The sequence below is a fragment of the Citrus sinensis genome, chromosome 2 (genome assembly GCF_022201045.2).
Source record: "Citrus sinensis cultivar Valencia sweet orange chromosome 2, DVS_A1.0, whole genome shotgun sequence".
Lineage (NCBI taxonomy): Eukaryota > Viridiplantae > Streptophyta > Magnoliopsida > Sapindales > Rutaceae > Citrus > Citrus sinensis.
In genome coordinates, this window is record NC_068557.1 from 4744323 (window position 1) to 4757061 (window position 12739).

The 12739-nt window shown below is 35.2% G+C and overlaps 3 protein-coding genes across 3 annotated transcripts; all 3 read right to left on the reverse strand.

Annotated features, from left to right (window-relative positions):
• Positions 1 to 489: 489 nt before the first annotated feature.
• Positions 490 to 6677, reverse strand: LOC102617443 (4-diphosphocytidyl-2-C-methyl-D-erythritol kinase, chloroplastic). Its single transcript, XM_006470353.4, has 11 exons — positions 6298 to 6677; positions 6093 to 6188; positions 5934 to 6002; positions 5728 to 5832; positions 5568 to 5624; positions 5243 to 5443; positions 4397 to 4489; positions 4180 to 4279; positions 3521 to 3620; positions 3036 to 3121; positions 490 to 856 (listed from the first exon to the last, which is right to left on the reverse strand). The coding sequence occupies exons 1-11, from the start codon at positions 6442 to 6444 to the stop codon at positions 756 to 758; spliced, it is 1155 nt and encodes a 384-aa protein (XP_006470416.2). The 5' UTR covers positions 6445 to 6677; the 3' UTR covers positions 490 to 755.
• A 592-nt stretch (positions 6678 to 7269) lies between these two features.
• Positions 7270 to 9452, reverse strand: LOC102617153 (non-specific lipid transfer protein GPI-anchored 2-like). The gene is made up of 3 exons (XM_006470352.4): positions 8926 to 9452; positions 8194 to 8247; positions 7270 to 7533 (listed from the first exon to the last, which is right to left on the reverse strand). The coding sequence occupies exons 1-3, from the start codon at positions 9320 to 9322 to the stop codon at positions 7409 to 7411; spliced, it is 576 nt and encodes a 191-aa protein (XP_006470415.2). The 5' UTR covers positions 9323 to 9452; the 3' UTR covers positions 7270 to 7408.
• A 2069-nt stretch (positions 9453 to 11521) lies between these two features.
• Positions 11522 to 12656, reverse strand: LOC102616947 (uncharacterized). The gene has a single exon (XM_006470432.3). The coding sequence runs from the start codon at positions 12646 to 12648 to the stop codon at positions 11698 to 11700; it is 951 nt and encodes a 316-aa protein (XP_006470495.2). The 5' UTR covers positions 12649 to 12656; the 3' UTR covers positions 11522 to 11697.
• Positions 12657 to 12739: the final 83 nt, after the last annotated feature.

The window sequence follows — 12739 nt, forward strand, 5'->3', positions numbered from 1 at the left end:
TTCTATGCGTGTATATCTTTTATTTTACAATTACAATTATAACAATTATGAATAATAATATAGTCATAAACTCTTATACAAATTTATTTTATAAAAATTAATGTGATATGATAAAATTAATTAAATTAAATATTATTTAATTTATATTATTTATTTATATTATTTTATATTTTCATTGAATCAACGATTATTATTCCATGCAATAATTAAAAACCGTACAATCACTTACTTTTATTAAAATAATTTAGAATTCAATACTGCGGATAACGCGTCGTTCTGCGGAAAAAGAAGAGTATTGCACGACGTCTCGGCGAATAATACGAAAATGACTGTACGGTACCTCAATAGTGCAGAAATGTCCTTGTCTAATGACATAGTGAAAATTATTAGATACTTTTAAATTTAAAATAACAATATTTTAACACAAATTTTAGATCATTGACTACATGCCACGGTACGTTCGGGTAAACTAGTTGGCAATGATTGTCGTTACATTATATAAAAGGATAAACATTTGTATTGAACTATGAAAGTAAAATCTCTCATATTTTTAATCCATAGCTTCAACACATTTGGTAACTCATGATCAGTTGTATAGAAAATACATAATATGACAACAGATTTAATTTTAAATCCGTATGTAAAACTTAGATTACCTACAACGAACGAACGTAGGCATCCTATGTCACATAAAATGAAGTAGCACAACAGTAAATTGAACAAGTTGTGTTATCAATTTCTTCATTATCAAGACATCACCCCACAGTTTCGGAAAATGCAGGGGGTTCGCTACAAGCATTTGTTGAAGCAGATTCTCTATACCACTGATTCACTTCGCGAGTGATAAATCTAGCCTCTGCATCAAAAATAAGTTCAAGGTCAGGCAGCATACTTGGAATGAAAATGATTATTGTAGCAATCTAGACAGCTGATAACACATCCCTTAATAAATTTATTTATACGCCACATTTCGATATGAGAAAATAAACATAAACATGTCATAAAAAATATCCGATCCTTGTGTTATCCATTCCAGAAGCTTAAACATCAAACTCTCTTTTCTGGTCTGCAGTTTAGTGTGGTAATAAGTTGGGCTTCATGTGTAATATAGAATACCTTCCCTCCCCCCCCCCCCCCCCCCCCCAAAAAAAAAAAAAAAAACCCAACAGAAAGGTCATGCCCTTTCTTACTTACCATTCAACAAAAAGATAATGACACAAGAGGTTACAACCATAAGAAACCACTTCATTTATTGTATACATCAAACTTCATCAGTTCTAGAGAAATTATAGGTGCTAGTTAGATCAACAGTTAAATACTCCTGAGGCAGTACCTGACTAACATAGGAGAGGAGGTAGCTTGGATTTCGTTCATGCCAATATTTATTGAAGTGTGAGAGACAGAGAGAGAGGGAAAAAAAAAAACTACAAAAGGCTTTTGGAGTGTTAGAGAAATCCTTTTGAAGCATTAACATCTATTTTCACAAGTTAAATGCTTCGCATAAACAAGAGACTAGCTTAGATGTTTCTCATAACAAAAGACTAGCCCATTATGTCAAATAGCACACCCACCTTTATAAGCCAGGATATATCAATTTTCTACCCAAAATGGGAACCCTATATTACCTCACCCAATTATGTGTTGCCATCGTATGTCTAGCCAATCCATTGTGGTTCCCACCTTTCTTGTTTCCTAAGGTCACCTACCATCCTATCCCTATAGCCCTACTCCAACATGGTAATCTGCTTGAGACAGGCCCATTCCTAACCCGTGGGGGACCCACTCAGCATAGTAATCTAGTTAGCACATGCACAAAAATGCTTGGAATAGAAATCGAAGGTAGAGATCTAAAGTTTTCCTCATACCATTGATTGTGGATTAAGACCTACATCAACCAAAGACTAGCTTATTAGGTGATACTGAACAATTACCCTCATATGCCCAAGAAACTCATTCACTTCTATCTTATGCAGGATTACGACACCGTGATTTTACAAGTAACTGCTCTACACTAGCATCCAAGCTTGAGCACAAAAGGTTTTTTGCTCAAGGGCAAGATCCAGTGCATTGATAAGTATCAATTTTGAATTTACTGCTCAGGCACCACAGGATAAGTGCTGAAGCCCCAATGACACATCCGATGTGTTGTGAATGTTTGCTCACATATCACGAATTAAACTAGTCATGGAGTAGTTCTTTGCTTTTGTAATATGACAAGACTCTGGAAGGAATCATCTATGTAGGAGCTACAAAGCCAAAAATTCAAAACTAAATAAAAAAATTACAGCCAAAGACAGCAGCACAAATCAAACATTTATTCATATCTTGAAGCAAGATTCAACTAATGGTCAAGTTAAATAATGTTTGATCAAGGTGATAGCGGACAGGGTGCTAGCAACTTAACTGGTGAAACCTCTTGAGATGGTTCAAGAGGTCTACGGTTCAGATCCCGCTCATAAGGGTGGGAAGGGGATTGGATGACCATTAGGCAATAATTAAAAAAGTGAAAATAAAAATAGAAATGAACAGAATATGGATCAGAGAAGTCACAGGACAGAAAAGGATGGTGAGATTAGTGAACTAATGTGCATACTTCATGCACAAGACACTGTATTAATCTCCATCTCCAAAAATCAATGTCTGTACACAAGTTGGGAACATACGAAGTTGAATTAGAATTTCCTTAGAACATAACCCACTTCATTCAGAAAAAACAGGGTACAAAAATCCCAAAAGCTCCTGTAAATTGTTCTATTCTATTTCTAAGTAACTGAGACTTTATAATTGCATTTATCTACTGATTCAAAATATATGGAAAGATTAGCTATAGAAACCATAAATGAACAGAAAGATAAGCTATAGATACCATATTACAACGATTATCTATTCTTGAATAAGCGTTGACAGTAGTTATTTATCGGTTTATATGATTCTCTCAAACATAATTCATTCTTATAAGTCATTTGACTTTCAGCAATCATTTTTTATAAAGATATAAAACTAGCAAACTATCGATTCAATTACATAAGTCTTACCTGACAAAAAGACATCCTCATATTCATTGTCATCATAGATAAACTGTGGAGGGTCTGGGGAACCGATACCAACAATAGTGCTACCACTGCATCAAATATAGACAGCAGAAATGAGTTTACAGTAGCTAAAAGAATGAAATCAAGAGAATCGAGAACTCAATCTCAAATCAGATTTCTTGCTGGGGACAAAAATCTTTGTCCGCTTCATTGGAAGAGATATATGCTATTGCTTTGGGGACAAAGATTTTGGTCCATCAAATCAACCTTGGAAGGGGGTTGAGTTGAATTTCTGCTTGTGTATAGGGTGGACAGGTGGTGTTGTTCAAAGAAAGAAAGATAAATAATAACAATACTGAAGAGACAGAGAGAGAGAGACAATTGTGTGACAAGAGATAGAAACAGCATTTCCAGGAACAAATCTTGCGGAACTTATGCAAAATTCTGAATTAGAAATTGATGTTCAAAAGCATTTCCGGTCTCCATACCTGCCAGACATAAACACAGCATCATATTGTCCACGACCAGCTGCAATTATACGCTGTTTTAATCTTTTAAGAGATGGGAGAACTTGAAATGCTGGTGCTTCTGCAGAAAACACAAATATAAACATGTAAAAGGCAACAGACAGGATGGAAGATAGAATTGTAGCAGTTACATAACAACAGCGATCCTGCTATTACCAACTATAAGTACTTCTATGACGGATATACTAACAAAATTTCAACAGTGCCTCAATGCGAATAAGGTCCAAATCACCATACATCAACTTCCAATACCACCCATAACATGTGTATTGGTTTGATGCATGATGTCTACGTAATCACAGAGGACGAATATCTCACCATTTCTTTTTAATTTGGATAAAAAATAAGAGTATACTAATCCAAAAAAAAGTTAACAGTGAAACAGATGTTCACACAGGAAAGGAAACAACTCTATAAAGCTGATCAATGTCAGAAATCTAGTAACCAATCAAATAACCTATGCACCACTTCAAACCTAATACGAATAGATTGGGGCAGTATTGATTGCCAAATTTGAAAAAGAAATAAATAAATAAAAGCTAAAATAGGGGAAAAGAAGAAAGTATGGGGAGAACCAAAAGGGAAAAAAGACACGCAGAGTATTCCTCACAAACTCATACCTAAATCATTAATACAAACGTCTTGAGACAATCCATTCCCAGAAATCTGCGCGAGCAATGTTAAAGGATCAACCTTACTGGTCTGATCAAGTCGAAGATGCTGCAGAATCAAAACTTTCTTAGCAATGACACATCATACGTAAACAATATAGTTCAGACATTTGTTCACTTATGTAATATAGACCAAAATAAAATAAAATAAAATAGAAGGCCTTACCTTGTACACTTCAGCTGTGGGACATGCCTCCCTGGGCTTTATAAGAACCATTGGAACATCCAAAGGTATGGGTGGGGGAATATCTTGAACAACCTGAACAATGCAAAACAAGGCTTTAGTGGAAATTCAAAATGTTGGAACAATGATGATAAGCAGTTGCAACTTAATAAATGAATGTGTTTTGTGTCTTTGTGTGCTGCAAGAAATACGATACCAAAGTATATAAAGGTAACCATGGTATTTTGTCTCTGAAAAATGGTCTACTTAATCTTTCCATTCCAACTAAAGGACACTGAAAAATTCTAACAATAAAACAGTTATTGAAAAGTCACTACAAATAAATGACTGAAATACTCAGACACTGTATCTAGATACATCTTAAAACTCCAAAATATGCATCCCTGTACCATCTTTTACCAAATATTATTCTTCCAAAAGTAAGTGCAGCATACATGACTGCCACCTCAATGCAAACATAATTTATCCCTTATGCCGTTGAACCCTATATTTTTCCTAAAATATAAGAGCAGCATAGCAGTTTTAATCAAATGAATATAAATAATAATTTGAATTTCCAAGTGATATTATCAAATAAATGATAGGCTTATATGTGAATCTAAAATGGGAAAATAAAGTAAAAGTCCCAGACACTAAACTAATAAAAAAAGAAGATGCAAATGAAACAAGTCCTGACACTACATGGCACTAAATAGTCTAGTTCCCTCACACAGTTACACCTCTAAAATTTTGAAAATAAATTGCAGAACAATTTCATGCACTTACATGGTCTGAAATGAAACAGGACAAACATCTGTTAGCTCCATTTTTGTGTAAACAAAAACATACCTCACCTCTACCAGTACAATACGCTGCTCCATGGGAGAAAAAGAAGGGAATATCTGAACCAATCTCACTTGACCATTCTTGAAGTTCCTTCTCAGTGGCAACACAACCATTAAATTGATTAGCTGCCCAAAGTGCAGTAGCTGCATTACTGCTTCCACCACCAAGTCCTGCTCCGCTAGGCACCTTTTTATCAAGATGAATCTGCAGACAAGTTTTAATGAGAATAGTCGCTGAAAAAAGTTTGCAGACAGTATATCAGCTGATAAAAATACGAATTTATATAAAACTTCCGTACAGATCAAAATTACTCATCGTAAATTTTTACCCAAAAGAAATTGTCACTCTCAGTCTTCTTCCTATAAAGGTTAAGCGCCTTAATTATCTGCCAAAGAAAAGTTTCAAAAACATTACCACTTATCAGAAACAAAGAAAAAGAGATTAAAATAAATAAATAACTGAAGAATAAGAAAAGAGTTATGCCCCACCAAATTACTATCATCAACAGGTATCCCTGGCACATTGGTTGACAAACGATCCCTACTCTTCAAGGGTGACAAAGAGAACTTAATTGTATCACCTAAACTAATTACCTGGAACCCCAAAAATGGTCAAGATATAAGATTGCTAAACAAAAATGGGGAAAAAAAACAATAATAATTAACTGATTACTACAACTGTTTCCGCATCTTACATGAAAGAGCGATGCTAAATCATGAAACCCATCTTCTCTCTTGTTTGTAATTCTCAAAAAAGCATTTATCTGCACCACATAAGCTTATATAAGCCAAAGCATGAAAACGAAATATCCGAAAATATCAGATTAAAAATTTAAGCTTAAATTAATAAAAACCTTGCAAGGTGAGAACAGAGTGAGCCTTGAAAGAGGAGCTTCCCTGTCTACTTCATCTGCCAACTTGTTTCTCCTTTCATCAGGATCATACACTACCTAAAATTCCCACCAATCAGGGGGGGAAAAAAAAATAATTATAAATAAAAAGTAAATAAATGGCCACAAAAAGGAAGGGAAAAAAAAAAGGAGTGGAGAGGATAGAAACCTCGACTTGCTTTCTGGTGCATTTGATAAGTTGGGTCCTTCTAAAATTTGTTTTTGGTTTAAAAAAAGAAAACCCATTTGGCCTAATCGAAGGTAGATGGAGTTGATGCTGGTGATTGCACTGCAAATAAGAAGACGCCATCGCCATGCTTCTCCTCTGTCTCCACGAGGATTGAATTTGCGCCAAAATCAATAATGTCCCAATCCTCAACGTCAATTGCTGGTTATTTATGCCATTTTTAATTTCAAAAGTCAAACAATTGCTGCTACTGACCGTGTAATTTATGCTGTTTACTTATGAATAATAATTTGTGGTATTAATCTTCAATCACGTATGGGTATCAATTTTTTAAAACAATCTTTTGTTTTCTCGCTTTCTTCGTTGTCCTTACCTACCCGTAAAGACGGCGACAGCGTCTACCAAACCAAGCTACGATATTGGTCTTCGAGAGTAAAAGATTGTCAACAAAAGTGTTCTCTACGGCGCCGTAAAATTTGTCCATTTTCTACTTTTAATAATAATAGTTTTTTTTTAATAATTATATTTACAACTTAACTTTGTTAGGAACCGAATTAGAAATCTAGTTTGTTAAAATTAATTTAATAATAATTTTAACATAATAAATCACAACTTCAACTTGTATGACATTTTAATTAGATTCACCGAGCCTGAACTTGAATTCTTCAGCTCAAATAATTCTTATATCATGATAGGACATCGCGGACCCGATTGTCAACTCTATATAATTTTTTTTTTTTTTGGGAATTTTGTTTAGGACTTGGAAAGGCTGATGCACAGTATTAGTAATTTTCCTAATTGAAAGACTACTGCCAGAGATTGGCTGCCATGGGCAATAACATAGAGATCAAGAAACTTTCCCATAAAAAATTACAGCACATTATATCATCATAATCAAATGATTCTACAGTTATTAAAAAAAAAAAAATGATTCTACAGGAAGATGGGTGAATGTACCGAAGAGAGAATATTATTGGTGTCACTAGCTAGACACAAATTATCTGGGTACAAATACAATAAAACATAAAATACCATTCCAAAAATTTAAAAGAAAAAAATATTCAAGTATGAAATTAAAACAATAAAATAAGAATTAAATCAGAGATGCAACTGCTAAGCCAACAAGGAGGGCCAGAACGGAGCCTGCGTTGCCTGATGCTGCATTGTCATTATTTCCATTTGAAGGGCTGGCAGCTAAACCGGACGGCGGTTGAGTACCTTCATCATTTAATTTGTATCGTTATGTTTCAAATGATTAGTAGCAATTGTTATACAAACAAACATATATATAAATGGGAGCCCCTACGTTACGTTACGTACGCCACGCACAACAACAGTAGCGGGTTCCATCATAGATATTGTTGCTGTGTGTGGATGTACGTTACGATAATCGTAACGTACATCCACACACAGCAACAATATCTATGATGGAACCCGCTACTGTTGTTGTGCGTGGCGTACGTTACGATTAACGTAACATAGCACTGACCATAAATAAATAAGAGTTTTGTTTTAATGCGGACGTCCGTACTTTTTATATAGTATGAACACATTTTTTATATTGTTATAAAATAAAATTTTTACGTTTGTGCTACACATCTCAAATTTTTTATTCTAAAAAGTTATTTCAAATGATGTGTCATTAATTGAGTGGTTGATAATTCTTTACAAGATCCAAGTGAATTAATTATATTATCTCACAAACAAATTGATAAATGACACATCATTTGGGATAACTTTTTAAGATAAAAAATTTAAGATGTGTAGCATTACTCTTTTCCAATATCAAATCTTTTTACATAATTGTGGTTCAAAAATAAATAAATAGAGTCCCTTCCCTAGAATACATGTGGTGTATGAAGAAATTGTAATAAATACCTGGTGACGCGGGCCCTGGGCTTCCTGTTGGAGCTTCAATCGGAACTCCAGCCACTGTAAAAAAAACACAACATGCACTTAAAAGTTATAACAAAATTAACCCAAGTTTCGACCCAATGTCGGCCCATTATAAATTTCGTGAATTTAATGCATTTATTTATTTATTTCCATCCGTTTGTAAAGAAAGCAGCAGTCCACGTGAGTTGGTGAGACAATCAATAAAATCATTAATGTCCTTAAATTAGATTCCAATTTTTTCTCTTAAAAAAAAAATCCCAATTTTTTTCATGTGGTCCCCACAGAAATAGTAGCGTGGCCCATGACAGGTAAGCATACACAGCAGCGTGGCGCATTTATCACTATCATTGGCGTGGAGTGGGCAACGCAACCGCCGAGTCGGTTAGCCATTAATGATTTTTGAAAGCGTTACCCACGATATCACGGTAACCGTCATTACATACGCCGGGAAAATAATAATTATTATTGTTAAAATTTAGGAATAAAAATATATCATCTCTTCACCAAATAACATTTTCAGTTCACATTACTAAATTTTAAAAAAAAAAAAATCCATTTTAGTTCTAGTATCTATCTGAAAATTTTGTAGTTGAAAATTTTATTATGGTTTCTTTTTTCAATTTTGCAATTACGTGTATAATTTTGTGTGTTTTTATTTTTTAATTCTCATAATTTCTCCAAATAATAATAATAGAAAAGAAAGGGTGCACGTACAGGAGCAAAGATTAACCGGAGGGGTGGTGACGCCACAAACAGAAGGAAGCTTGAGAGCTCGAGTGATATCAATCTTGATTCCATACGTATTGTTCTTCCCGAGAAGCTGGCACAAACAAATGGGGTTGCTCTCAACCAAACCGGCCAGCTCCGGGCAGCACGGCTTGTCCGGCACCGTCACATTGCTTCCCTCCGTCACGTACGACAAGCAGTCCGACATGTTCAGTACCTTCATCAAACAGTCGTCCTCGGGCGAGGGTGACGGCCCGAAGGCCATATATGGCCCCGGCGCCAACGCCTGGCCTGACGAAGAGCCGATACAAGAAACCATTATTAAGAAGAAAGCAGCGGCGGCGGCGGCTGCGGTTGCTGCTGCGCTGCGGTTTCCCTTTCCCATATTGGCGAATGACAAATATTTAAGTTAACTATTGCTGAGGTTTTGTGAAGTGTTGTTATATTGTGGCGATTCCGGTGAAGTGCGTGAGTGGGAAAAGAAAGGGCAAGCACAGAGACAACTTCTTGCCAGCAGGCGTTAATAAATAAGGGGGCAACTACTAACCAATTTGTTATATTTTTCATTTTTTTTTTCAAATTTCTTTTTTTTCATTAATTTTGTATACTTCCATTAACTTAACGTGAGCATATATATAAACCAATAATATGTTAAAGGGTGGTCATAAATCATAACATTATGAGGGCTAACCTTGATCAACGCATTGATGATGAGTGCATACTAAATAAGGACTTTGGCACATATACCCCAAATAAATGAGAAACTAGCTCATAAACCCAATATGTATCATTAAAAGAATCATGATACAAAAAAGGGCGATGTTAACATTTTATGCACATTAAATACTATCAACCACTTTCTAGCCTAATTGTTGACACATCATTGCTTCATAATTAAATCAGGGGTTCAAGTTTTTCAATATATTCCTGAGAGAAAAATTTCTTATAATTTAAGAGTAAGTCTGTCTGTCCATCTTCGTTTGGAGCACGTTTATGGGCTGGGTTTTAGGTGGATTATGTTAAACGCACGTCTAGACATAATTCGAACAGATCATTTGCGGGGGTGGGCTTCATAGTGTAGTCATGTTTTGACAGATTTCTTTACTGATAAATTTATTGTTTCTCCAAATGTTCGACAAGTGGCCTAGAAGCACAGGGTAATATGTTTTCAAGGCATTAATTATTCAAGTGTAATGTAAATATATAGTTGTAGCGAGCACGTTATATATGGAGGTCAAGAGTAACTTTTCTTATAGAAAAATTATGGTAGCAAATGAACATTTCTTATTTGAAGAAAAACTTGTACATATAGCAAAGGTTAAACGTACTTTTCAAACAAATGTGGGGTAAAAGCTTATTTAGTTCCTATATTTTAAGATTAGTGTCCATTTAGTTCCTATATTTTTAAAAATATCTCGAAACATCCCTGCCGTTAAAGTATTGATATCCCTACCGTTACTTTTTATTTCTTTTAGTTTACTTTTACAATATTACCCTTTTATAATAATTTTTTTATTAGGACATTAATAAAAATAATAATTAAATTATCAATTTAACCTTAAAAAAAAACATATATTAATTTTTTTGCAAGCACCATTTGCAGTTTTGCACACTTGGTAGATTGCATACAATTTTTGACAATTAAAAATTAATATAATTTTTAGGGTTAAATTGGTAATTTAATTATTTTTTTTATTAATGTCCAAACAAAAAAATTATTATAAAAGGGTAATATTGTTAAAGTAAGCAAAAAGAAATAAAAAGTAACGATACGAGTATCAATACTTTAACGGCATGGATATTTCGAGACATTTTTAAAAATATAAGAACTAAATAAATACTAATCTTAAAATATAAGGAGTAAATGAGCTTTTACCCACAAATATGTATATAGAAGATCATTTATTATTGGTAGCTAACAAATAAAGCTTGACTAGAAGTATAAGTTTACACCCTGGCAATGCCCAACAATTTAGTATTTGTTTAGATCACGCAAATACACAAATATCACAAGAAAGTTCTATGTTCACATTACCGAATTTTCAATTATTTCACACCACGGCCATGGTAATGCTCGCTGGAGTATACCCACGCGTACTTCCTTGCTCTTTTAGTTAACAATTCAATAAATTACTTCAATAATTAACCCTAAAAGGTTCACAATTCCTTTGAGAAGAAACAAAGTGATGATGAAGACAGCTGGACGGAGATCCATCAAATGGATCAAATTAGAGCCCGCAAGAATTTGTTCATCCGGTTGTGGACGGGGGAGTTGGAAGTTGAATCATACCTTTGATTATGATTTAAAAGTAGAAAGCATTTATTGCACTCTGTGATTGCAGACGTTGACAAGGACGTTAACATTTGTTTTGTTTGAGTACATTTGAATTTTCTTGTGGTATATATAGACAGAGGTGGCCGGTGGGCTTGTGCTGGTTTGAGTTTAAGGTCAATTCAAATCAAAAGCAATAAAGTTAGGTTTTAAACTAAACAAACCCCAAATTTTAGGAGAAATAAAAATAGAATTAATCGTTTTTTTTCTACCCAGTATGATTTAAAACAAAGAATGAAAGTAAAGTTAGAAAAACTATGCTGAACGATTTTTTTTTTTTTTTAATTTGTATCAGTAGTATTATTGTTAGCTGGTCTTATTTTGATTACATTCGCAAATCTCTATAGATTAATGTTTTGTTAAATGAGAAATGGGCCAAATGGAATTGGAAAGAAGTGATGGGACGCATACACATTATATACAATGCATTAAAGTGAGATGACTCTAGTCCATGGTACCTCAGTATGATCAACCTGATCATTCTGAGAATCCAAACCCATCTTCGCCAGTCTAACCAAACTCCCAGTTGCCAATATCGCATTAGGGTTTATATCATGTAAAGACCTAGCGTACAAACTTCTACTTGCACAACAAGCAGCTTCATACAGCTCCTTATTCTTCTTATTCGAACCCAAAAGGCAATGCCCCAAAATCCTCAAAACCGGTTGCAACAGTTCCCAAGGCAATGGAATTCTCCCCTCTTTACTAATCCCCACCTTTTGATTTATAGCTTCATCACCACCGTTTCCATCTTTACGCATATCTCCATCCTGGCCAGCCCAAGCTTGACAAAACTCGCAGAACTCAATCTTGGATCCTACAGGCATTTGTGGGATCTTACTGTAATATAACTCCAACGCGACCCCAACAATTCTTGCTCTCCTTGTGGATCTCACCGTTCCGTGTGGCTCCAAGCTCGGAGATATCACCGCTAGGTTCAAATCCGTGGCGTTGTTCTTCGATGGCGCTTTGGATTCGTGATATATACTTGGGTGTGACAAATCGGGGACGTTTACAGTCAGTGACTGTCCTTTGCGTGACGTGGTCTCGTGGGAGTAGAGGGCTAAGAGAACGGCCTCGAAACCGGCTAAGGGTTTACGAAGGGTGACACGGGAGAGGTAAACGCCGGCGATTATGGGGAGGAAACGGACGACGACCAGCTGCAGTTGCGGGTCGGATGATTGGAATGTGTCGTAGAGCCAGCGGCAGAGGTTGTCATCGCCGGCGCCGGAGTTTGGATGCCGGAGGAGGGCGGAGACTTGGGAGGAGATTTCGGGGTCGTAGAGAAGAGAGGACGCCGGGTTTTGAGAGGAAGGAGGGGTGTTGGTGAGGATACTTGAGAGGGATTTGTATGCTGTTTCTGCTTTCGTGTCTGACATTATTATTGTTTTTTTATAAAAAAAAAAAAAATTAATTGCTTTTGCTTTAGAAGAACAAAGGAGATTAGGAATTATATAATTTACAAAACCA

Coding starts and splice junctions, on each gene's coding strand:
- LOC102617443 (XM_006470353.4), bottom strand. CDS start 6,444: ATGGCGATGGCGTCTTCTTATTTGCAGTGCAATCACCAGCATCAACTC. Junction 6,189..6,297: donor GCACCAGAAAGCAAGTCGAG/GTTTCTATCCTC, acceptor TGGGAATTTTAG/GTAGTGTATGATCCTGATGA. Junction 3,621..4,179: donor CGTTTGTATTAATGATTTAG/GTATGAGTTTGT, acceptor TGTTTTCTGCAG/AAGCACCAGCATTTCAAGTT.
- LOC102617153 (XM_006470352.4), bottom strand. CDS start 9,322: ATGGGAAAGGGAAACCGCAGCGCAGCAGCAACCGCAGCCGCCGCCGCC. Junction 8,248..8,925: donor TCCGGTTAATCTTTGCTCCT/GTACGTGCACCC, acceptor TTTTTTTTACAG/TGGCTGGAGTTCCGATTGAA. Junction 7,534..8,193: donor CCCAGGGCCCGCGTCACCAG/GTATTTATTACA, acceptor TAAATGATGAAG/GTACTCAACCGCCGTCCGGT.
- LOC102616947 (XM_006470432.3), bottom strand. CDS start 12,648: ATGTCAGACACGAAAGCAGAAACAGCATACAAATCCCTCTCAAGTATC.